The sequence below is a fragment of the Caretta caretta genome, chromosome 2 (genome assembly GCF_965140235.1).
Source record: "Caretta caretta isolate rCarCar2 chromosome 2, rCarCar1.hap1, whole genome shotgun sequence".
NCBI lineage: Eukaryota > Metazoa > Chordata > Testudines > Cheloniidae > Caretta > Caretta caretta.
In genome coordinates this window covers 39,196,403-39,223,010 of record NC_134207.1, presented here as the reverse complement: position 1 = coordinate 39,223,010, position 26,608 = coordinate 39,196,403, and the positions used below count along the sequence as shown (strand labels likewise).

General features: G+C 39.0%; 1 protein-coding gene across 3 annotated transcripts in view; it reads left to right on the top strand.

The window, feature by feature from the left end:
• Nucleotides 1–26,608, top strand: part of SPAG1 (sperm associated antigen 1) — a 67,495-nt gene that overhangs the window by 10,236 nt on the left and 30,651 nt on the right. The window contains exons 6-13 of one of the 3 annotated variants that reach the window (XM_048841354.2): nt 1,390–1,508; nt 3,408–3,525; nt 7,777–7,907; nt 8,659–8,765; nt 12,536–12,674; nt 21,340–21,759; nt 22,167–22,266; nt 25,073–25,225. In XM_048841354.2, coding sequence (XP_048697311.1) covers nt 1,390–1,508; nt 3,408–3,525; nt 7,777–7,907; nt 8,659–8,765; nt 12,536–12,674; nt 21,340–21,759; nt 22,167–22,266; nt 25,073–25,225 — 1,287 coding nt within the window. Of the gene's footprint in view, nt 1–1,389; nt 1,509–3,407; nt 3,526–7,776; nt 7,908–8,658; nt 8,766–12,511; nt 12,675–21,339; nt 21,760–22,166; nt 22,267–25,072; nt 25,226–26,608 lie in introns of all 3 variants that reach the window. The other 2 variants (XM_048841352.2, XM_048841353.2) reach the window with 2 other exon arrangements.

Below are 26,608 nucleotides of genomic sequence, written 5' to 3'. Positions count from 1 at the left end.
GGTTTGAGGTGACGTTGGCCTGCTGAATATCTGAGATTCGGGCACTCACCTTGGAGCCACCGTACACTGTTTTCTACAAGGACAAGGTCCAGCTAAGACTGCACCCGGCTTTTCTTCCGAAGGTAGTCTCTCAGTTTCATTCAAGCCAGGACATTTACTTACTGGTCTTCTTTCCGAAGCCACATAACTCAGAGGAGGAGGAATGTAGGCTACATGCCCTGGACGTCAGAAGGGCTCTGGCCTTTTACATTACGGAAAGGCTTGGTCCTGTCAAGTTGACACAGTTATTCATGAAAGGTTGCCCTGTATCCACTCAAATAATTTCTTCTTGGATTGCTGCCTGCATTAGTTTCTGCTATGACCAAGTGAAGGTGCCACCCCCAGTGATCATCACCGCCCAGTCTACCAGGGTGCAGGCCTCTTCAGCAGCCTTTCTGGCCCATGTGCCTATCCAGGGCATCTGTAAAGTGGCCACTAGGTTGTCTGTCCATACCTTTCTGTTCCATTATGCACTGACCCAGCAGGCCCGGGACAATGCTGGCTTTGGTAGGGCAGTACTGCAAGCCGCTAAGTTGTGAACTCCGAGCCCACCTCTGTGGATTCTGCTTGTGAGTCACCTAAAATGGAATCAACATAAGCAAGCACTCGAAGAAAAAATGGTTACCTACCTTTTTGTGACTGTTGTGCTTCAAGATGTGTTGCTCATGTCTCTACCATTTCCTGCCCTCGTACCCGTCTGCTGGAGTTACTGGCAAGAAGGAACTGAGAGGGTGCAGGGCTGGCAGCGCCTGATATACTGCCCCATGGGAGCGCCATTCCAGAGGAAACCACAGCTGGCTCTTCGGATACTGCTAAGGCAGAAATCTCCGACAACTGTGCACGTGGGCGCGCACGCACCTAAAATGGAACAGACATGAACAACACATCTCGAAGAACAACAATTATGAAAAGGTAGGTAACTGTTTTTTTTCCCTTTGGTCTTCCAGTTTCAATATTTAATCACTTTATATGTCTTACTGAGAAGTGCAAAGTACCTGCAACTCCAGTTGTCTTCAGTGGGAGTTACAAGTGCTCAGTATTTTTTAGGGTTGGCCCTTTAAAACACAGTTTCTTGAATTTTGCCTGATTCTTAGAATGCTATACTGTGTTTGAAGAGTATTTGGAGTGGACAGCATGGAAGAAGACACACACAAAGGAAATAGAAATAGTTTTAAAAAATTGTGTGTTTTTTCCTGAATAATTTTGGATTGTTGAACAGATTGACAGAATCTTTGTACCCAATTCAGTTTATATCTGAAATGTAGTATGTTGTTCTGTGGGTAAAGAAATCTTGTTTTTCTGTGTGTATGTATGTAATATAGATTTATATATATATATTTTTACTTTAAGGTTTGACGTGGAAAAGGAGTGTTCAAAAGTTGATGAGGTCTGTGAAGAAAATAATTCAAAAGCATGCTTCAATATTAGTTCAAATTTATCTGTAATTGAAAAGAAAATAGACACAACAGGTAAATGATGACATAGTATCAAAATTGTCTTTTCTTTGATTATATATAGAATTAACATTGCTTAGTACAATGTTCATGCAAACTGAAGAAACATTATAGAGGAAAAATGTGCTTTTGCTATATATCTCTTCCTTGCTTTTTTTTCAACCAACACAGAAATTAAAAGTAAATCATGTTCTTACTAACAATCCCAGAAAATGGCAGAAATTTTGCAGAAATTGTGATATGCCTTCTAATAATGCTTATTGAAAAAGCTTATGAAATTGGGGCTGAGGATGCTGAAGAAAAATACAGCATCAAGATTGATTTGTCCCGTTGTAAACAAAACATAAAGTGTATCAGGGTGTAATTATGATATTCTCACAGAGCTTAAAATCACTTTCCTCTTACTGTTTATAAAAAACAAAGCAGTGGAAGCTTGAAATAGATTTTTATTTTTCTTCTATAATGCTGATACTACTTTGTTGTTGTAGCATTGCTCATGCTATGTCGTGGGGTGTGTGTGTGTATGTAGTTTAAAGGTATTAAGGTATTTAAGGGTGGTTTCAAAGAGTATTGAAACCGCAGTTGTCTTTCAATTATCTGAATAAAAATAATTGGGGACAGTACATACGTGCTGTCTTATTGCCTACCATGCAATAGTGAGAGAGTCTAATTCTGCTTACTGTCTATTAATGACAGGTTTCAGAGTGGCAGCCGTGTTAGTCTGTATTCGCAAAAAGAAAAGGAGTACTTGTAGCACCTTAGAGACTAGCAAATTTATTTGAGCATAAGCTTTCGTGAGCTACAGCTCACTTCATCGGATGCATTCAGTGGACCTCTGAATAAATTTGTTAGTCTCTAAGGTGCCACAGGTACTCCTTTTCTTTTTGTCTATTAATGGTTGCAAGTTAATGTGAAGCTTAAGGCTTGCTTGGATCAACTCTGAATTAGTATGCTGAAAACTTTGTTCTCCTTCTCAACCATCCAGCTTCCTTCCTCCCATGACTTGGCTTCCCATCACCTTTCAACATGTTCACCCATTCCTCAGATGGCCAGCTGATAGGAGTTTGTCCTAGCAAACCGGAAAACAGGTTTTAGCCCAAACAAATTATCCTTCTGGCGTGCTAGTGGTAGTTATTCCAAACATGCTAACGACTACAACTGCAGAAGGATCAATTGTTCAGCTGAAAAAGTTTTTCTACATAATTAGCTTATCAAAGTGAAAGCACATTCTCTTTTGGCAGAGAAGACTATTTGAAATAGAAATAGCTTAAAAATCAGTTTAATGTTTTGTATAAATTATACTGTGTGTTTAATAATTCATAACGGAAGAAAATTGCAAAGACACTAAGCCCATTGTTTCCTGCTTGTTATATATAATATATATACAGAGAGAACTTGTTATAAGGCATCCCAATGCTCACTTTATTTACTTAATTAAACTCTAGTATAAGCAATTAAGATTTTATTGGTGGCATGGAGTGATGGCAAGGGTCTTAAGTCTGGTTTCAAATGCTGCCAAGAGGCACAGATTTTTCAAGTATTACCTTTCTAATGCATACTGAATTTTGTCTGCCCTTGGACTCTGTTCATCCTAGAAAATTTCAGTAGAAATTTTCCACTGAGAAGAGTCTTGAAAAATGTGTTCTAGTCACTTGAACGTTGCTGAATACAAAATCCACATAAAATCTTTTATCCTGAAATATATGCATACTGACAAAGTTTCCTTTTTTTGTTTCATTTTAGGAGTTTTCACACTTTTTTATAACATGGACCATGTCTTAATAGAGAGGTTGTCTTGTGGTCCACTCTATAACTTTTTAAACCAATGTACACAATATAATTAAATTAAAATACTTCTATGTTAAAATGTCATATTTTGCATCTGTTAATAGTTAGCTGTTTTTATATCTAAAGATTATGTTCTAGGTATGACTAAGAAAGAGAGAAATTTTATTGCTAATCGTGAAAAAGAAAAAGGTAATGAAGCCTTTGCCATTGGGGATTATAAAGAAGCAGTGACATATTATACTCGGTAAGTTAATGCCATGTGAACCGTTATTTAAAACTTGTAAGAATTAATATTATGTATATATCAGTCTAGTTCAGGGTCTGTCTTGTTGAAGCAACAGCTGATCAACTTTCTAAAATGGCAAAAGATTTTACATTGGAGTATCTCAAGATTCTGCATGTTGATTAATGATGTATAAGCGACCAGGAAAAATGGGTGAAGAGTGAGGTGGCAAAATTTGCAGATGACACAAAACTATCTAGGTTATTCAAGACTAGAGGACACTGCAGAGGGACCTCACAAAACTAGGCAGGTGAGCTGCATGGTGCCAAATGAAATTCACTGTTGATAAATGCAATCTATTATGTATTGGTAGGAATAGTTTCAACTAGCAATACACACTGTTGGGTTCTAATGTAAGTATTAACTACTTAGGAAAATGACAACACATTGTTGTGGACAGCTCCATTAGAATCATAGAATATCAGGGTTGGAAGGGACCTCAGGAGGTCATCTAGTCCAACCCCCTGCTCAAAGCAGGACCGATCCCCAATTAAATCATCCCAGCCAGGGCTTTGTCAAGCCTGACCTTAAGAACTTCTAAGGAAGGAGATTCCACCACCTCCCTAGGTAACGCATTCCAGTGTTTCACCACCCTCCTAGGGAAAAAGTTTTTCCTAATATCCAACCTAAATCTCCCCCACTGCAATTTGAGACCATTACTCCTTGTTCTGTCATCTGTTACCACTGAGAACAGTCTAGAGCCATCCTCTTTGGAACCTTTCAGGTAGTTGAAAGCAGCTATCAAATCCCCCCTCATTCTCTCTTCCGTAGACTAAACATCCCCAGTTCCCTCAGCCTCTCCTCACAACTCATGTGTTCCAGTCCCCTAATCGTTTTTGTTGCCCTCCGCTGGACTCTTTCCAATTTATCCACATCCTTCTTGTAATGTGGGGCCCAAAACTGGACACAGTACTCCAGATGAGGCCTCACCAGTGTCGCATAGAGGGGAATGATCACGTCCCTCGATCTGCTGGCAATGCCCCTACTTATACATCCCAAAATGCCATTGGCCTTCTTGGCAACAAGGGCACACTGTTGACCCATATCCAGCTTCTCGTCCACTGTAACCCCTAGGTCCTTTTCTGCAGAACTGCTGCCCAGCCATTCGGTCCCTAGTCTGTAGCGGTGCATTGGGTTCTTCCGTCCTAAGTGCAGGACTCTGCACTTGTCCTTGTTGAACCTCATCAGATTTCTTTTGGCCCAATCCTCCAATTTGTCTAGGTCCCTCTGTATCCTATCCCTACCCTCCAGGGTATTTACCTCTCCTCCCAGTTTAGTGTCATCTGCAAACTTGCTGAGGGTGCAATCCACACCATCCTCCAGATCGTTTATGAAGATATTGAACAAAACTGGCCCCAGGATCGACCCTTGGGGGACGTCACTTGATACCAGCCGCCAACTAGACATGGAGCCATTGATCACTACCCGTTGAGCCTGACAATCTAGCCAGCTTTCTATCCACCTTATAGTCCATTCATCTAGCCAACACTACTTTAACTTGCTGGCAAGAATACTGTGGGAGACCGTGTCAAAAGCTTTGCTAAAGTCAAGGAACAACACGTCCACTGCTTTCCCTTCATCCACAGAGCCAGTTATCTCATCATAGAAGGCAATTAGATTAGTCAGGCATGACTTTCCCTTGGTGAATCCATGCTGACTGTTCCTGATCACTTTCCTCTCCTCAGAAGTGCTTCAGAATTGATTCCTTGAGGACCTGCTCCATGATTTTTCCAGGGACTGAGGGTGAGGCTGACTGGCCTGTAGTTCCCAGGATCCTCCTTCTTCCCTTTTTTAAAGATGGGCACTACATTAGCCTTTTTCCAGTCGTCTGGGACCTCCCCCGATCGCCATGAGTTTTCAAAGATAATGGCCAATGGCTCTGCAATCACATCCGCCAACTCCTTTAGCACTCTCGGATGCAACGCATCAGGCCCCATGGACTTGTGCACGTCCAGCTTTTCTAAATAGTCCCGAACCACTTCTTTCTCCACAGAGGGCTGGTCACCTCCTCCCCATGCTGTGATGCCCAGTGCAGCAGTCTGGGAGCTGACCTTGTTCGTGAAGACAGGGGCAAAAAAAGCATTGAGTACATTAGCTTTTTCCACATCCTCTGTCACTAGGTTGCCTCCCTCATTCAGTAAGTGGCCCACACTTTCCTTGACTTTCCTCTTGTTGTTAACATACCTGACGAAACCCTTCTTGTTACTCTTAACATCTCTAACTAGCTGCAACTCCAGGTGTGATTTGGCCTTCCTGATTTCACTCCTGCATGCCCGAGCAATATTTTTATACTCATCCCTGGTCATTTGTCCAATCTTCCACTTCTTGTAAGCTTGTTTTTTGTATTTAAGATCAGCAAGGATTTCACTGTTAAGCCAAGCCGGTCGCCTGCCATATTTACTATTCTTTCTACACATCGGGATGGTTTGTCCCTATAACCTCAATAAGGATTCTTTAGAACATCCTGTAAGTGATCTGTAGTGGTCAAGAATGCAAAAATATTAAGATTGGGATTCAAAATAATGCTGGGTTTCCACAGGATCTCTTCCTCAAGTGTACAGGATAGACTGTGCTCTGAAATGAATCCTGTTGTGTAGTGAATGAAGTTGTTGTTGTTTGTGGGCCTCCTGCCTCATTTGTTACAAAAGTTGGAAGTTGTGTGGTGGGGAACTGCAGAAAGATATAGGACAATCTTGTGGTGAAGGCGATTGAATGGTACTCTGGAGAATTGGATTTTCTCCTTGTCTCTGTCACAGATTTCGTGTGTGATGCTGAGCAAGTCTATAAACCAAAATTTTCACAGGTGGTCACTCTGTGTTCGTCATTTTGTGAGTATGCAGCTTGCAACACTTAGGTCTGATTTGTGGAAGTGCTGAGCACTCACTGCTGCAACTGAAGTCAGTGGGAATTCTGCTCTGAACATATAAAGTGTTTAATAAATGGTAAGCAATTAAAAAAAGTCAGGCCCTAGGCTTCCTAAATTGGACATCAACAATTTGTGGACATTTTGGTCTTAATTTCTGTGCCTCAGTTCCCCATGTGTAAAATTTGGATAATAATACTGCCTCATCTCTCAAGAGTGTTGAGGATAAATCCATTAATGTATATAAAGCAGTAAGATGCTATGATCTCACAGAAAAGCCTATGAGGAAATTAATTCTATATTCAGTGTAGAATGGTGTGCAATAAATAAAGTGCGGAGCTACACACGGAATAAAGGAGGATAAAAATAAATATTGACTAGATACCTATTCGGTGAGCATCATTCATCTTTTGCACTGAATGAGGCAAAAATAGTATGTGATCACATAATTAAAGTGGTTATAATGCATACAAAGAAGAGGACGCACAGGCAACCTTAATTTTGGTGTTTTCTATCTTTCGAGTGCTTGACTTTGCAACCTTAATGTTCTTATAATGTGGGTTTTTTTGGGTATAATATGGATATCAAGAATATCTACAGTTGAATCATATAATTTTTTTTTTTAAGAAGGATCATAAGCTTTCATTCTTCAGGGCCTGAGCCAACTGCTGAGTTGCAGGGTTAGAAGAAACTTCCCCACATTTGACCACAATGTTTTGTTTAGTTTTTATTTTTTTCCACCTTCATCTGAAACATCTGGCATTGGCCACTATCAGAGACATGATAGTATGCTGAATGGACTACTGGTCTGATTCAATATGGCAATTATTATTTACTTAAGTTTATAAATTCATAAAATTTGAATAAAATGTGTTTGAGTGGATTGATAGCAATTTTAAGTGACTACAGTCCTATCTAGTATACAGCTATATAAAATAAGTTCACTATAACCTGATTATTCAATACTGCACGTCAGTCTTTTTTCCTCCTGTATACCATCTACCCAGCCCTACCACTCTAAAATAAAACCTACTTTCTATTTTCAGTTTGGGCACCATAATTTAACAAGAAAGATTTAATAAGAGAGGAGGAGCATCAAAGTTCTCTAAATTGCTTTAAGAGATGCATCACTTTTGTACAGAGCATCTTGTTGTGCAGTTTTATGTTGCCATGATTTTAAAATAAATTGATCTTGCATACTGTTTCACAGTCCTCTAGTTGAAATTGCATTGCTTAATGATTTTAATTTTATTATAACTCTTTACAATTTAAAACTGACTTTAATGAAGTTTTTGTATACTCTTGTTTTTCTTTCTAGCATACAGCTCACCTTGTCTTGTCTTTTGCAGGAGCATATCAGTATTGCCCACTGTGTCAGCATATAATAACAGAGCTCAAGCAGAAATCAAACTTCAAAACTGGCATAATGCTTTTCAGGATTGTGAGAAAGTGTTAGATTTGGAGCCTGGCAACCTAAAAGGTGAAATGTCAACTAGCATTTCTCAGAATTTTATTTCTAGAGAAAAATCTTTTTTCAGGGTGGGGGATTGGGGGGGAATGCAGGCCTGGTATATCATCTATTGAAATAAATGGGAGGTCTTTCCTTTGACTTCAGTTGTCAGACCTCAAATGTGGGGAAAAATAGTCCCAGATTAGCTCCGCCTATGCTAGTTTAAGTGGCAGTTTGGGGATTTGTGCAGGTTTGTCCTGCCTATCTTTGATCCAAGATTCTAAGATTGGGCTGAAGCAACAGTAGGATGGTGGTGTGTGGTCAGATCATGCTTTCCAAATGATGATTGTTAGCCACATCATATTGGTGACATGCGCTGTCCTAATATTCACAGAATAGCACCTCTTTTAAGAAGCTTAACAGCTGCATTAAAAGAGCAGTGAAAGGTGCTTGGTGCATGCTTTCTTACTAAGATAAGTATTTGTAAATAGGTAACTAAATTTATATGGAGAGAGTGGGACAGACTGGAAAATTATTAAGAGGAATGCTAGTTCATGTATCACCATATAAATGTAGGGTATGTCCTATCAAATGATGTAATTAAAAAAAATTAACTTAATACATAACCATTATGAAGTGGATGCAAGGCTTTATGAAATTTAATGCAGAATTGTTTTGTACTTCACATTGTACTTTCTCTGATTAAATGTGAATTAATTGTAGTCTGCAGTATAATTTAGAACAATACAATATAAATAGTATGTTCTTTGTTAATTTGTAGCTCTTATGCGCCGTGCCACTGTACACAAGCATCTACAGAATTACCAGGCAGCTATACAGGATTTGGCCAAAGTATTACATGTTGAACCAGAAAATGCCATAGCTAAGGTAAAGACAAGTAACTCTGTGTATTTCTAGAACAAGATGCATGTTGCTTGTGTTATGTGTTTGATGTAAGATAAAAGTGATTATAGTATAATAATGGATGTATATCTAGTCACTTTTTATTCAGGCAAACTCTGCTGAAGTTCTGGTTGGCTCACTGACTTCACTTTTCTGAATGAATTTACTTTGTTGAAGTCTGGGCTTCTACTTTTTTATAATGGCAAATATGAGATATGAACCATAAAAGATTCTAGCTTAAAGTACTTGTTAAAATGTTAATATATAATACATATTTGAAATGACTATTTTTAAAATGCATCCTAAACAATATAATCGTGTTTGTGACTACAGATGAGATGGTAATTATAATAAAAATGTATGACTGATTCATGTGCCTAGTCATATAGCCAAGTGGGTCTCAAAACTTTTTTTTCCGTGAACCACTTGAACATTGCTGAGCATCTCGGCGGACCACTTAATGATCTTTCCAAATGTTGTTTGTACCATTAGCTAACTATTGTAAAGTGCTTTGGATAAAAGCGCTATATAAAAAGAAAACTTAATAATAATAATAATTTTTTTTTTGTTTTACAAATAAAAGCACACAACTCATATTTTAATATCAGTAGTCTTACCTTTCTAATGTAATGGATGTGTCCTCTCTTCCCCCACCACAGTAACCAAGGAGTGGGGGGTCTCTCCCTCTTTTCCCCCACCACGGCAGCCCCTGAGCTGGGGCTGGGGAAAGTCGCCTCTTTCTCTGGCCACTGCAGCCCTTCACGTCCCAAATTCCCCTCACCCCCTCTTCTTACCCCACTGCCCCCTCTCAGCTACCTCCTATTCCCCCCCAAGGCCACCACCTCACCTTACACGTGTGTCTTCTCCAGGGTCCAGGCACCTAATTAGTGGAGCCACGCCTTCACGGCTCCACTAATTAGGTGGGTGGCCCTTCATTCTCTTGTGTGCAGCCACCCAGGTGCGCACCTTAGAGGGAACTATCCATGGACCACCTGAATGGATCATGGTCCACAGATCACAGTTTGAGAACCTCTGATATAGTCAGTTGTAGAGGAGGCATTGCTGAATCATTTTTGAGAGTTTTTTCCAAACCTAAAGCTTGTTATCTTGTCTCTTTACCATTATTAATATTTACATTTTACTAGGAATTATAACAGTAAAAATTAAACCTCAGTAATTCACACTTTACTGTTCTGCTTTCTCTGCCATTGTGTGTGTATGAAATACAGTCTTCCTCCTCTTCTCAGCAAAGATTTGGTAGAAACAACGGTGGCTAGATCTGATGTTACTAAGATTTCATATCTCCTGGTTTAATTTTACTTATTAATTTCCCAAAATAAGGAGTTTCCAGTTATTTTTATAGGCTTTAATGTTCTGATCGTCCTGTAAGGTTCCGAGCACCTCTGGAGATGTGTTGAGAAGCCTCAACTCCCATTGACTTTTATGGGTGTGGAGTGCGCCAGGCTACTTTGCAACCTCACAAGATCAGGCCCTAGATTCATGCACAGTATGAAAACATATAAAACTTACAGAATAAATCCATAACAGTTAACCACTCCTGTCTCCAAAGTCCCAAAGAATAGATTGTCCATGCCAGTATGCCCTTGAAGTCAACAAACGATGGGTTTTGTTGGACCAAGGTAGGAAGTTTTGCTCAAGAACTGAAGTTCCTTCACTGTCAATGCCCAGCCTGCAGTCATCTTGTGTATACCAGGAAGCTGTTGGCTTGAGTGCCGTGACTGTCAGTGCAAATTAGCAAGGTTCTGTTGTGCTTCAATCTCATGACAGTAACTCCTCGCTTAACGTTGTAGTTATGTTCTTGAAAAATGCGACTAAGGGAATCGATGTTAAGCGAATCCAGTTTCCCCATAAGAATTAATGTAAATATGGGGGTTAGGCTCCAGGGAAACTTTTTTCATTGCCTGCTAGTATGGTACTTTGTCCACTACTTGCGGGATTCTCTGGATGAGCAGCCTGTCATAGCTAGCGGGTGGGGACTTGGAACCAGGGTAGGCTGGCAGCCCCCCATCAGCTCCCCTCCACCTACGTGTCTCCTGCCCACTGGTGGGACCCACGGAGCAGTGCCCCCTCCCTCTCTGAGCCTCCTGAACACAGCGAAACAGCTGTTCTGCCGCATTCAGGATGGGGGAGGCACGGGGCCACAGGCGGGAGGCGCTGGGGGTCTGTGGAGGGGAGCTAATAGGGGGGCTGTCAGCCCACCCTAGTTCCAACCCCACACCAGGAAAACAATCTTATAAGTGAACATTGCACAACTTTAAAGGAGTACGTTCTCTAATAGATCAGCGATGTAACAACAGAACAAAGTTAACTGGGATGACGCTAAATGAAGAGTTATTATCAGAAATCTCCACAGTAATACAGTAATGTTTTCTTAGGATTAAATAGGAATGTGGCAAATGATTGAAAATGCAATTTTCTGGCAAACTTTTTGCCAGATTTTATTTTTGTTTGTGTGGTAATGGTGACATCAAGTTGTCATTTAGGTATCCGGTAAATCACAAGTTCATCATCTCAAATAAAGTTGTTATTACTTTGCTTAACAGCACCATTTAAACAGCAGAAGTTAAACATGCATTAAGCATTAGAAAGAGTATGATATTGCACTCATTTCTTTAGCAGAATAAGGTGTTATGTTTTTTTCTTTTGAGAACACACTTTCTCTTATTTTTCTTTGTTAGAGACTTAATGTAGAGTGTGAGTGTGTAGTCAAAAATGTGTGTAATCCACAAAGGGGCATTCTCCTCTGGCAATCTCCGAATGTGTATGGTAGGTTGAAGAAAATATATGCTCAGGATAGCTCTACTCAAATGCAGCATTTGCTTTGCAAAGAAGTCTTGCTTTAGCAAGTTTTACAATTGGGTTGATTAAGTGGCTTGCCTCATAGTAGGCAATTAGTGACTCATTTGATAACTGGAACAAAGTTCTTCTTGAATTCTAATAATTAGCTGTAACCTCTAGGACATATGTCAAATCTGGCCTTTTAGAAGCTTTTTACAAACAGAAATTAGCAGCTTTAGAATTCCTCTGGTATTTTTCATGTGGTTATGATAACGAAATAAATGGGAGAATTGTAGCTCTTGTAAGACCAGCATAACTTTTCATCAATCAGCAGTGTGCTTCTACTAGACTCTGCAAAAAATTATCATTTCCTATGGTTGATCCTAGCTGTTAGTTTAACTATTTGAAAAGAAAAGTCCGTAGCAGACATTGGGTTCTCCGTACTGTGGATTTTGATTAAATTATTTGTATGCCTTGTCTAAAGTTCTAGTGTAGTAATCCATTGTCTTTAGGCTTTAAATTTGTTAGTCTCTGTCCTTGTAGACTGTGCCAGTTGGTTCCATTGTCAGTGTTGCACTATCTACACACAGAGGTAGGTAGGTACAATTTATGTTCCAAAGAATTTATTAACAAATGGTACCTATGGATTTGTATAATTATGTATATGCAGTAGGCATTGGATATAGCATTGGAATGGGGAGTCAGAAACAATTTAGTCCTAATCCCAGTTCTGAAACTGACTCACTATATAGTCTTGGAAGTCATTCAACCTATCTCTATTTTCTTATTTTTAAGGTAATACCAAGTAATTACTTCAGAGGTGTATTGTAGGCATTATTTAGACAATGGAAAGTGCTTTGCAAAGGTAAAGCACTATCTAAATGCTAATTTTTTTTAAGACTTCTAAAATTGCTATTATTGCTACACTGCAGAAAAATCTGTCTGATATTGAGCAGAAGCTGAAAGATTTAGAGCCTGTATCTGAGACGCACACCAAAGGAAAAAGAATACTTATTCAAGATACAGAGGAGTCAGATGGTGATGAAGAAAGAGGAGGAAATGGAGAAGAACGTGAAAGTGGCAGTGGAGATAAAAGTAATGTTTGTCTATATATTTGTTACCTGGGATACCGATCTTGGCAATTTGAACGTTTTTAAGCAGTGTGAATGTCCAACTCTCACTGTATCTTTAGCCGAGTCTTTTTTCTAACTTTGCAGTGGCACCAAAGGCCACAGAACCAACTTTAATTTATTTTTCCCACTGTTTTTAGGACTGTTGTCCCATTTCCTTCCAGTAATGCTTTCCATTACCCTGGACTACTTGGTTCTTGATAATTGAGAAGGACACAGCCCTCCAGTTAAATATTATGGTGCACCTCCATACCCTCTCTTTTTAGGCCTTTATGCCATGTCTGAATTCTCTCTCTGCCCAATCTGAGATCCTTCTTGCAAGTATTTTTCTGTGAGAACTTGTTGCTTTCCTGTTGGAGATAAGAATAATAGGCAGAGTTAAAAGGGTTAAATGGTAATGTCTTGTAGCAGGTCATTTAGCCCTCATTTATCCAGTATTTTTTTTTTTTTTGTCTCCCCCATTCCAATGCATTTGTTCATCTCAACAACCTATGTATCTTGTCTTTTTTAGATTGTAAACTGGCACAGGGACTGTAATTTATTATTTGTTTGTACCTTGCCTAGCTCAGTGGGGTCTACCTGGTTATGGCCTTTAAACACTATTACCATATAAATGTTAATAATAGCTCTTCCTTAGTGCAGTTAAGGAGGAAAGACTGCAATTGTCTCCATTCCCATTGCTAGGACACAGACTGTCATTTGATCATATTTTTCAAGGTGACCCCAAATGCTATAATCTTTCCTCAGAAATGATTCTGTGCTCTTCATCCTCAGAATATTGTCTTCCACAGTCTGAAAATAACAATATAAAAGAGAGACAAGGTGGATGTGGTAATATCTTTTATTGGACCAACTTCTGTTGATGAGAGAGAGAAGCTCACCATCAGTAGTTGGTCAAGTAAAAGATATTTCTTCCCGCCTTGTCTCTCTAATATCTTGTAACCAACATGGTTAAACAACACTGCACATAACTGATATGAAGTATCTGCTATTCTAGCTCATCTGTTATTCCTGCTTTTGCTTTGCATATGGCACCTTGAGTGTTCACCAAGTTCTTGAAGATTGGTATCTTGGTTCCTGTCTCCGCTGCCAAGTGTTGTATGATAATGGTAAAGAATCCCAGAAAGAGTCACTTTCTTCTGATGCTGAACAAGAAACTTTATTAGAACAGGGAAAAAAGAATTATCCCAAGGCTACTCTGTGTCTCTTTCTGCTTTACTGTAGAACTTCTGCATAGAATCTTCCCCAGTTCCCTACTGCCTGGATTCCTGCATCAGATTTAGGAATAGGTATTTTCCTCTCTTCTTATTAGAGAGTACATAGAATGCTCTAGGTTTGGGCTGATGGCAAATAAATGATCTCTTCTGTATCTTGATTACTCCAGTCTTGTCTGGTTTGATTTAGGTAATTTAAAAAAAATTAAGTCAGGAACAATTTGGGCATTATAGATTATATGTTTTCATATAATCTTCTGAAATATTTACTAGTGTGTACAATCGGGAATCAACACTTAAAGATATGGTGGCATGAAAAATTCTTGTGGCACCTCTGCATGTCAGTTAAGATAAAAGGAAAACCCAGCATCGAGTCTGATGGTACCAAGACACAAAAAATGATTAGAAGGTACAGTTGCCTTACTGATATTTTCAAGGGTCAAAATTTCTGGAATATAAGAACAGCCATACTAGGTCACACCAAAGGTCCGTCTAGCCCAGTATCCTGTCTTCCAGCAGTGGGCAATGCCCGGTGCCCCAGGGGGAATAAAGGAACAGAACATTTGGTGACCCCTAGTTCTCGTTTTATGAGGAGGAGTAAATAACACTTCCTTATTTACTTTCTCCACATCACTCATGATTTTTATAGACCTCATATCTCCCCTTAGTCGTCTCTTTTCCAAGCTGAAAAGTCCCAGTCTAACTGAATCTATTTCCCCATGTTAAGTATCCTCACATCCTCTTGTCAACTGTCTAAATGGGCCATCTTGATTATCACTATAAGTTTTTCTTTTCTCCTGCTGTTAATAGTTCATCTTAATTAATTAGCCTCTTACTCCACCTTTTCATGTTCTCTGTGTGTGTGTGTGTGTATCTTCTTACTATATGTTCCATTCTGTGCATCCAGTGAAGTGGGCTGTAGCCCACTAAAGCTTACACTCAAATAAATTTGTTAGTCTCTAGGGTGCCACAAGTACTCCTGTTGTTTTTGCGGATACAGTCTTATTATTCGCTCCTCATATGGAAACCGTTCCATACCCCTAATCATTTTTGTTGCCCTTTTCTGAACCTTTTCCAATTCCAATACATGTTTTTTGAGTTGGGGCAACCACATCTGCATGCAGTATTCAAGATGTGGGCATACCATGGTTTTATATAGAGGCAATATGATATTTTCCATCTTATCTATCCCTTTCTTAATAATTCCCAACATTCTGTTTTGTTTTTTTTGACTGCCGCTGCACATTTAGTGGATGTTTTCAGACAACTATCCGCAATGGCTCCAAGGTCTCTTTCTTGAGTGGTAACATAGAATCATAGAATATCAGGGTTGTAAGGGACCTCAGGAGGTCATCTAGTTAAACCCCCTGCTCAAAGCAGGACCAATCCCCAATTAAATCATCCCAGCCAGGGCTTTGTCAAGCCTGACCTTAAAAACTCCTAAGGAAGGAGATTCTACCACCTCCCTAGGTAACGCATTCCAGTGTTTCACCACCCTCCTAGGGAAAAAGTTTTTCCTAATATCCAGCCTAAACCTCCCCCACTGCAACTTGAGACCGTTACTCCTTGTCCTGTCCTCTTCTACCACTGAGAATAGTCTAGAACCATCCTCTCTGGAACCACCTCTCAGGTAGTTGAAAGCAGCTATCAAATCCCCCCTCATTCGTCTCTTCTGCAGACTAAACAATCCCAGTTCCCTCAGCCTCTCCTCATAAGTCATGTGTTCCAGACCCCTAATCATTTTTGTTGCCCTTCGCTGGACTCTCTCCAATTTATCCACATCCTCCTTGTAGTGTGGGGCCCAAAACTGGACACAGTACTCAAGATGAGGCCTCACCAATGTTGAATAGAGGGGGACGATCACGTCCCTCGATCTGCTCGCTATGCCCCTACTTATACATCCCAAAATGCCATTGGCCTTCTTGGCAACAAGGGCACACTAACTCATATCCAGCTTCTCATCCACTGTCACCCCTAGTTCCTTTTCCGCGGAGCTGCTGCCTAGCCATTCGGTCCCTAGTCTGTAGCTGTGCATTGGGTTCTTCCGTCCTAAGTGCAGGACCCTGCACTTATCCTTATTGAACCTCATCAGATTTCTTTTGGCCCAATCCTCCAATTTGTCTAGGTCCCTCTGTATCCTATCCCTGCCCTCCAGCGTATCTACCACTCCTCCCAGTTTAGTATCATCCGCAAATTTGCTGAGAGTGCAATCCACACCATCCTCCAGATCAGTTAATTTAAACAGTTAATTTAGCCCCCATCATTTTATATGTATAGTTGGGATTATGTTTTCCGATGTGCATTACTTTGTATTTGTCAGCATTGAATTTCATCTGCCATTTTGTTGCCCAGTCACCCAGTTCTGAGAGATCCTTTTGTAGCTCTTTGCAGTCTGCCTGGGACTTAACTATCTTGAATAGTTTTGTATCGTTTGCAAATTTTGCCACTTCACTGTTTACCCCTTTTTTCCAGATCATTTATGAATATGTTGAATAGGACTGGTCCCTGTACAGACCCCTGGGGGACACCACTATTTACCGCTCTCCATTTTGAAAACTGATAATTTATTCCTACCTTTTGTTTCCTATCTTTTAGCTAGTTACCAATCTATGAGAGGACTTTCCCTCTTATCCCATGACAGATTGCTTTGCTTAAGAACCTTTGGTGAATGACCTTGTCAAAGGCTTTCTGAAAATCTAAGTACATTATATCCACTGGATTCCCCTTGTCCACATGCTTGTTGACCCCCTCAAAGAATTCTAGTATATTGGTGAGTCATGATTTTCCCTTTACAAAAACCATGTTGACTCTTCCCAAAGAAATTATGTTCATCTATGTGTCTGACAATTTTGTTCTTTACTATAGTTTCAGCCGGTTTGCCTGGTACTGAAGTCAGGCTTACTGGCCTGTAATTGCCAGGATCACTTCTGGAGTCCTTTTTAAAAATTGGCATTACATTAGCTATCCTCCAGTCATTTGGTACAGAAGCTGATTTAAATGATAGTTTACAAAGTACAGTTAGTAATTCTGCAATTTCATATCTGAGTTCCTTCAGAACTCTTGGGTGAATAACATCTGGTCCTGGTGATTCATTACTGTTTAGTTTATCAATTTTTTTCCAAAACCTCCTCTAATGAATAAAATTAAATACCTGCATACTATGATGATAGGCCATTCTGATAGATGAGGGATTTGTCTAAGGTTACATCTGATACAGTGATTTTGTGGATTTTCTTATCTTCTGGACATTGTTTAAAGCTTATTTTAGGGTTAATTTTCATTATTGTTTGTCTTTAATCTGAACTCATATAAGGCTATGCTTTGTCCTTATGTTTACCTTTCATATGAAACCTCTTTTTCTTGAGCTATGTTGATATATTACAAGAAGACGAATTAAAAATTTCTCCTTTCCATGTTATTTACAGGGACTTCTGATGGGTAGATATATATATTCTAGGGCTGTCAATTGCAGTTAACTCACGCGATTAACTCAAAAAAAGTAATTGCGATTAAAAAAAATTAATCATGATTAATCGCAGTTTTAATCCCATTGTTAAACAATAATAGAATACCAACTGAAATTCATTAAATACTTTAGATGTTTTTCTATATATTTTCAAATATATTGATTTCAATTACAACACAGAATGCAAAGTGTACAATGCTCACTTTATATTTTTATTACAAATATTTGCACTGTAAAAATTACAAAAGAAAGAGTATTTTTCAGTTAATCTCATGCAAGGACTGTAAAGTAGTGGTTCCCAAACTTGTTCCGTCGCTTGTGCAGGGAAAGCCCCTGGCGAGCTGCGCCGATTTGTTTATCGGCCACGTCCGCAAGTTCGGCCGATCGCGGCTCCCACTGGCCACGGTTCGCTGTTCCAGGCCAATGGGAGCTGCTGGAAGATTGCTGTAGAGCAATCTCTTTATTGTGCAAGTGCAACCTACAAATGTAGATTTCTTTTGTTTGTTACATAACTGCACTCAAAAACAAACCAATGTAAAACTGTAGTGCCTACAAGTCCACACAGTCCTACTTCTTGTTCAGCCAATTGCTAAGACAGTCAAGTTTGTTTACATTTACAGGAGATAATGCTGCCTGCTTCTAATTTACAATGTCACCTGAAAATGAGAACAGGTGTTCGCATGGCACTTTTGTAGCTGATGTTGCAAGGTATTTACACTCCAGATATGCTAAATATTTGTATGCCCCTTTGTGCTTCGGCCATGATTCCAGAGGACATGCTTCCATGTTGATGATGCTTATTAAAAAAAATAATGCGTTAATTAAATTTGTGACTGAACTCCTTGGGAGAGAATTGTATGTCTCCTGCTCTGTGTTTTACCCGCATTCTGCCATATGTTTCATGTTGTAGCAGTCTCGGATGATGATCCAGCACATATTTGATTTTAAGAACACGTTCACAGCAGATTTGACAAAATGCTAAGAAGGTGCCAATGTGAGATTTCTAAAGATAGCTAAAGGACTCGACCCAAATTTTAAGAATCTGAAGTGCCTTCCAAAATCTGAGAGGGAGGAGGTGTGGAACATGCTTTCAGAAGTCTTAAAAGAGCAACACTCCAATGTGGAAACTACAGAACCGAAACCCCCAAAAAAGAAAATCAGCCTTTTGCTAATGGCATCTGACTTTGATGATGAAAATGAACATGCATTGGTCCACACTGTTTTGTATCCAGAAAAGGAGTACTTGTGGCACCTTAGAGACTAACAAATTTATTTGAGCATAAGCTTTTGTGAGCTACAGGTCACTTCATCGGATGCATTCAGTGGAAAATACAGTGGGGAGATTTATATACATAGAGAACATGAAACAATGGGTGTAACACTGTAACGAAAGTGATAACTTTAAGGTGAGCTATTACCAGCAGGAGAGCGGCCGGGACGGGGGGGAGAAACCTTTTGTAGTGATAATCAAGGTGGGCCATTTCCAGCAGTTGACAAGAACATCTGAGGAACAGTGGGGAGTGGATGTGGGGAATAAACATGGGGAAATAGTTTTGCTTTGTGTAATGACCCATCCACTCCCAGTCTCTATTCAAGCCTAAGTTAATTGTATCCAGTTTGCAAATTAATTCTAATTCAGCAGTCTCTCGTTGGAGTCTGTTTTTGAAGTTTTTTTTGTTGAAGAATTGTAACTTTTAGGTCTGTAATGGAGTGACCAAAGAGATTGAAGTGTTCTCCAACTGGTTTTTGAATGTTATAATTCTTGATGTCTGATTTGTGTCCATTTATTCTATTACACAGAGACTGTCCAGTTTGAGCAATGTACATGTCAGAGGGGCATTGCTGGCACATGATGGCATATATCACATTGGTAGATGTGCAGGTGAACGAGCCTCTGATAGTGTGGCTGATGTGATTAGGCCCTATGATGGTGTCCCCTGAATAGATATGTGGACACAGTTGGCAACGGGCTTTGTTGCAAGGATAGGTTCCTGGGTTAATGGTTTTGTTGTGTGGTGTGTGGTTGCTGGTGAGTATTTGCTTCAGTTTGAGGGGGCTGTCTGTAAGCAAGGACTGGCCTGTCTCCCAAGATCTGTGAGAGTGATGGGTCATCCTGCAGGATAGGTTGTAGATCCTTGATGATGCGTTGGAGAGGTTTTAGTTGGGGGCTGAAGGTGATGGCTAGTGGCGTTCTGTTATTTTCTTTGTTGGGCCTGTCCTGTAGTAGGTGACTTCTGGGTACTCTTCTGGCTCTGTCAATCTGTTTCTTCACTTCAGCAGGTGGGTCTTGTAGTTGTAAGAATGCTTGCTAGAGATCTTGTAGGTGTTTGTCTCTGTCTGAGGGGTTGGAGCAAATGCGGTTGTATTGTAGAGCTTGGCTGTAGACATTGGATCGTGTGGTGTGGTCTGGATGAAAGCGGGAGGCATGTAGGTAGGAATAGCGCTCAGTAGGTTTCCGGTATAGGGTGGTATTTATGTGACCATCGCTTATTAGCACCGTAGTGTCCAGGAAATGGATCTCTTGTGTGGACTATTTCCCGTGTTTATTTCACCCCCTACTGTTCCTCAGACGTTCTTGTCAACTGCTGGAAATGGCCCACCTTGATTATCACTACAAAAGGTTTCTCCGACCCCTCCCCCCCCCCCACTCTCCTGCTGGTAGAATCTCACCTTAAGTGATCACTCTTGTTACAGTGTGTATGGTAACACCCATTGTTCCATGTTCCTTATGTATATAAATCTCCCCACTGTATTTTCCACTGAATGCATCCAATGAAGTGAGCTGTAGCTCATGAAAGCTTATGCTCAAATAAATTTGTTAGTCTCTAAGGTGCCACAAGTACTCCTTTTCTTTTTGCGAATACAAACTAACACGGCTGCTACTCTGAAAACTGTTTTGTATTGTTATTGAGCAGAAACCATCATTAGCATGGATGCGTGTCCTCTGGAATGGTGGTCAAAGCATAAAGGGACATAAGATTCCGTAGTGCATCTGGCACGTAAATATCTTGCGACGCCAGCTACAACAGTGCCATGCGAACACCTGTTTTCGCTTTCAGGTGACATTGTAAAGAAGAAGTGGGCAGCATTATCTCCTAAAAATATAAACAAACTTGTTTGTCTGAGTGATCAGCTGAACAAGAAGTAGGACTGAGTGGACTTGTCGGCTCTAAAGTATTACATTGTTTTATTTTTGAATGCAGTTATTTTTTGTACATAATTCTACCACTGTAAGTTCAGTTTTCATGATAAAGAAATTGCACTACAGTACTTGTATGAAGTGAATTGAAATACTGTTTTTGTTTTTATAGCGCAAATATTTGTAATAAAAAATAAATATAAAGTGAGCACTGTACACTTTGTATTTTGTGTAATTGAAATCAATATATTTGAAAATGTAGAAAACATCCAAAAATATTTCAATAAATGGTATTCTATTATTGTTTAACAGTGCGATTAATCGCGATTAATTTTTTTGATAGCTGAAAGATTTTCTCATGAACTATTAGTAAAGCAATTTAATTTGCTGCTGATGTATTAATTCTAACATGACAAGTAATTGTGATTTGCTGATTGAAGCCATGTAAATCTGCATTTTCATGTAAATTAGTGTCAGCTTTTTATTTAACATTCAGTATTTAAGTGGTTAAATTCAAGGTAAATTCTGTACCATTCCCTTATGTAGGAAAAGGGGAGTGCTATAAGTTGTTCTTCAGCAAGGAGAAAACAGATTTGACAAGAAAGTATTATGTTCTTACTATGTATTGGGAATTGTTTATTACTCGAAATTAATCTGTATTCTGAGTGTTTTCTGTGGCAAATCAGTTTTTATAAAGGAAGACTCTTGAAGTATTTTATGCTGTGGACTTTGGTATACACCCCTCTATTGCCTTTACAATAGTTCCTTCCAATGATGCAAACTCTGACCTAGCTGATTAACTTCCTTGTAGAAACTGGTGTACTACTTGGAGGCGAGATTCCAACTAAAAGTGAAATGGGGAATGTACAAAAAAAGTTTTCCAGCAAAGGAGGTGGCTGTAAGTCAGAGATGCAGAAGCACAGTGAATACGCTGAGAAGAGAGTAAAAAAAGGCATATCCGAGAAAAAGACAATTGAACATTTACCAGACCATGAAGGTGAAGTTAATGGTTATCTAAATGGTAAAAAAAAGAATGAAAGCAATGATGTAAAGAAGGAAACCTCCAGTTCACATGGGACAGAATCGTCATCAGCTGGGAAAAGCATTTCTAATTTGCTTCCTCCTACTGCAGCGAAACTGAAAAGTGAAGGAAATGAGTTATTTAAGAATGGACAGTTTGGAGAGGCTGTGCTGAGGTACTCAGAGGCAATTGAAAATGTCATCAATTTAGGTGAGTTGTGTTACCTTATGAAAAGAGTAAATTGCTATTATTGTTAAAAGAACCACAATTTAACCCTCATAGCCTATCCACAGATTTCTGACAGAAACTGACAGGCTGTAAATTCCTTTGTGATGAATAATAAAATCAATTTACAAAATGAGTCACATAAAGTACAATAGAGTGAAATGAATAGAAAGATTGATAATTCTTAGTGACAGGGATGTTTGCATATGTTTATGTACTAAGATAATTATATGCATTGTAGGTGACATACTGAATAAAAAGCTCCTTGAAGCTTTGCATCATCAGCGAACTGCAGCAGTGCAGTGTAACTCAGAACATACTATAGTCTTTTTTTATTCTAATTCAATGATATTTAAATAATGAACTTTCATTGTACTTGCATATAATTTTAGGAGTACAAAGTCGAGATGATCTAAGTATCTTGTATTCAAATAGAGCAGCATGTTACCTTAAAGAAGGCAACTGCAGTGACTGCATTCAAGATTGTAACAGGTAAACAGCACTCTTTCTTGTAGGGAAACAACATTCCTATTGATGATTAAACATTTTTAATTGGTTTATCGTTATTAAAATACTATTTTAACTAAGTCATTCTAAGGAAGGGCTAGTTCCTTGTCATATTGACTGGAATCTTTATCTGTTAAAATGTTATGAATCACTCACTACTGGGGAGAGGTAATTTTAAGAATATTGAATAAGTTGATGTTTAAAGATAATTAAATCTTCCCAAATGTACATAGAAATGCATGGAAGGCTTAAATGAACAAAATGTTAACGTTAAATGAAAACAGGCTCTACCTTGTTTGAAACCATTTTTAAGTATGTTTACAGTAGAAATTGTTTTGCATGTACACTCAACATATTCACAATCTGTGTTACAATTGTGTTCAGAAACTCAGCTAGAATTCTGCTGTTTACTTATGGTGCATTGTTGTAGGGCACCATTGGCTGAAGGTCAGGTACCCTCAATCCCCCTGCAAAAAAACCCACATTTTTTTTTAAAGTATTGCTGTTTTTCCTAAAATTTCTGTTGAATTTCATAAGCAGTGATTGAGTGTAAGGCTTTAGGGGTTAAACAGGATACCATACAGTCAGAGCTCTCATCAGCCACTTTTGTAATGCCAGGTTGTAACGTTCTGGAGTGCAAACCAGACCTGTGGAGAGCATGGAGTTGCCTTACCAGGCAGGCTCCAGGATCCAAAGCATTGGACCTGGGCTGCTCAATATGTAGATGTGAGTGCATGTTTGTTGCTTACAGTGGGTGTCCCAGGCAGAGAGTCATAGTAACAAGGCATTGTGAGGCACTTGGGGTTGCAGGATAAGAGGTGACAGAACTCTTCACTGGTCTGGATTGCACCCCAGAATGTGACACACGCACACACCTAGAGTATAAAAATATTAATAACTGGATATAATAATATAGATTTAGCTTTGAATTTTTATTAATTAAGCTGCTAACATATTGTATATAGTCTACCATCTGCTTTAGGAGTTTTCTAAGAGTGAGCAGGTTTTTTTCATATACTTTCTAATACTCTGCATAATTTAAACTTTGTTGTAATTAGTGAAGATATAAGATAGTTGAAAAAGACAGACGTTTACTGACCAAATAAAGTTACAAAATTATAGCAATAAATTGCTTGTTCTGTTTCTTTGAATATAACTCTGCCATTGAAAACAATACTGTGACCTGTGTTTTGTATTCTCTCTAATGGAAACCTATATTATCATCATCAGTATAATACTAATTTATGGTACTACCCATAATATGCTATACACTTTCTGTATAGACAGAGAGGTATGGTTTCTGCCATAATGAGCAGACACAACAAATTAGACAGAAGTTAGGAAGAATCGGAAATAGAAACAATATTAAACAAATATGTATATGTCCATTAGATTTGCTGTACGAAGCACAACAGAAATGGGTAAGGTTTAATAATGATTGACTTCAGCAAGGCCAGGGATGGCATAGTGCTTGTATTCTTGATGTAAAAAACAAAACCAAACCCCAAAAATGTTTTACACATTTGTCTTTTAATATTTGTTTCTTGAGAGGCTGCCAGGAATCCTCTTAGCTCCTCTTCCGCATAAGGGCCTTGGTTTGGTGTAACTTACCCTTTGTCTGTGAAAGGCAGGATGTAGCTCCCTTATACTAGCTTCCACTTCCCCATATTACTGCTATGGCATAACCTGTCAGCTGACTAACATTACCCTCCAGCTATACCCTGGAAATGCTTACTGGCTAGCTTCACCTCCCAGATGCTGGTAGTCCCCAAGAAATGCACCCCTTCCATCTGACTTTGTATCTACCCCCTAGATCGCACCAAATTTCTAGGTGTTATGAACCTGAAAATTAGTGTTTTCAAGGTTAAAAGAAAGTTAAGAGCAGTAGTTGAGCCTTGGTAAGTACTACGGAATGATGCATAATTGCTATTCTAAACTGTACTTAGCAGTAGAAGAGATCTTGGAAGCTTTTAAACACAACTGTCTTCATTATTTAGATATATACAGGAGTACATATCCTAACATCTAGCTGCCTAGAATCTTCTAAATCGCAATACTCCTATTGTCCCATTAACAAAAGACACTATTTAAATAGTAATGCCTTTGTGGGCATTTTGTGCTTTTGTGAACCCATCATGTCACTGGAGCAGTCCATGTAGTTTAGAAGTAGTGCTCATTGTGCTGCCCTAGAGACTGAGCTTGCTGCTTGACTGCATCAACAGCAGTGGCATCTGGGAGACATCCTACCAAAACAGTCCATTTTTTCCTTGTATGCTAGCCTGTTGATCACAGCCAACAGGCAGTGTTGTACTGCTTGTATATTCATGTTTTACAACTATGGAGGAACTGAAAGCTATTAGAGGAACAAGCAGACAGAACAAGCATAAGTTTGAGATCCACACAGATCTAAGCACCACTTAAGCAGAATAATCATCCCGTTAAGATTAAGCAGAATAACCACATTAAGATGCTTTTAAGTATCATGGGCCTTAAATGCGTTCACTGTGGAGGAAGTAGGTTACCAGACGGAGTTAACAAATTTAAGTTAAATACATTGTAATAAAATATACTAGCATGTACATGGCTACATTCCCATTTCGAAGGTTCTTTTTAGTTGGTAATAAACCACTCCAGATCTGCTTTCCTATTTTGTCAAGATAACCCCAAAATGAAATAATGGACGTACTATGTATAGTTCTTTATATCATTGGATGGCTTCATTAGATTTACATGACCATTCTGTTTTGAGCCCTGCACTGCTTGTAATCTTTTTTTCTTTTGTATTCTCAAGAGCTCTGGAACTTCATCCATTTTCCCTTAAACCTCTTCTGCGACGGGCAACGGCATATGAGTCCATAGAGCGATATCGGCAGGCGTATGTTGATTATAAAATGGTTCTACAGATAGACAGTGGGATCCAGGCAGCAAATGACAGTGTTAATAGGTAACCTCAATTTGAGACTTTTGGGTTCTTCTAAGATGCTGAATGGAAAAATAGGATTTTTTATTTTATTTGTTTTCCTTTATCTACTCCCTCTCTTCTATGTGCCTCAGAGTTAGAAGTATATACAGAAACACCAATTGTTTGTTCTTAATTGTGTTCACAGTAACATCATTTCCCATTTGTTGTATTCACTCTACAATTAAACCATGAATGTGAACTTGAAGGGGGCACTTTTCTTTTGCTTTCAGCACCTGTGAATGTACCATCTTTTTTCTTCTACTGTTCTGTCATTAGTCCTTTACCCACACTGTATTGTTCCTCCTCTCTTGTTCTGTGTTTTCCTCATTTCTTTTTAATTCTGTGTTCTGTATTCTGTGAGGACAGCAGCAAAATGAAACTTGTAGGACTCCTGATCCCTGAAGTGCCAATGTTTGACATCTTCTAGCCTGCACAGAGATCCTATTAATTTTCACTGTGCTACCACTTGTCAACAGTAGCTTATTAGTGGCTTGTGCCACTTCCCTGGGACTATATTAAAAAATTGATTTTAATCCATGTCAGCAAAATTTCATGTTTTGTTGTGGATATTTTACTCCTTTATATGTGATTTAAATTTTATAACCTAAGGCAGAAATCTCCTGCAAGTTCTGCATGGCAGATATCAACTCCCGATATCCTCCTCTCTCTACTCTGCTGACCTCAATGAGAGATGCATGTATATGGGGAGAGCAAAATGTTAAAGCTGAGGTCTTCCATTGGGTCTTTGAGAATTTTGCCCTTAATACTTGGGTCTGCATAACTTTATTCTTGTATTAGATGACAAAATACTATCTTGGCTGGAGCAGAACAATAATTTCACATGATGTTCTTGACAGAAAGGTCTCTAATGTAGTGGTCTGCCAAACTCTTTTGTTTCAGTGTCTGCATTGGTCATCTATTTAACACTGAAGCAGACAAGAGAGAATCTCACTCTCTTGCCATACAACTTAAGTGCCCCTTATATTCAAGACCAAATTCATAAATACTAAAATGTGTAGCATCTTCTACATGTAGCTGCCAGCGGTAAAAGTGAGATGGAACTCTGGGGAGTTGTATTTCAGTGTTTGGGTAACAATATTTTTCCAGAGTATGAGATCTGAACCTCATACACCTCATGAGGGTAGCATCACCTTTTTAAAAAAAAAAAAAATTTTAGCTATTGATATTCGAATACAGAGCAGATTAAATATGGGAGCTACTGAGAAGGTATATACATAGAACCTCAGTGCTTTTAGAGTCTTTTTTTTTTTTTTAACTACAGCTGTATTTAAAGGGCTTTACTTTTTTGGGTGGGGCGTCAGTTTCCTCCCCTTCTTAACTTTTGTCTTTACCAGGTGAGAGAAC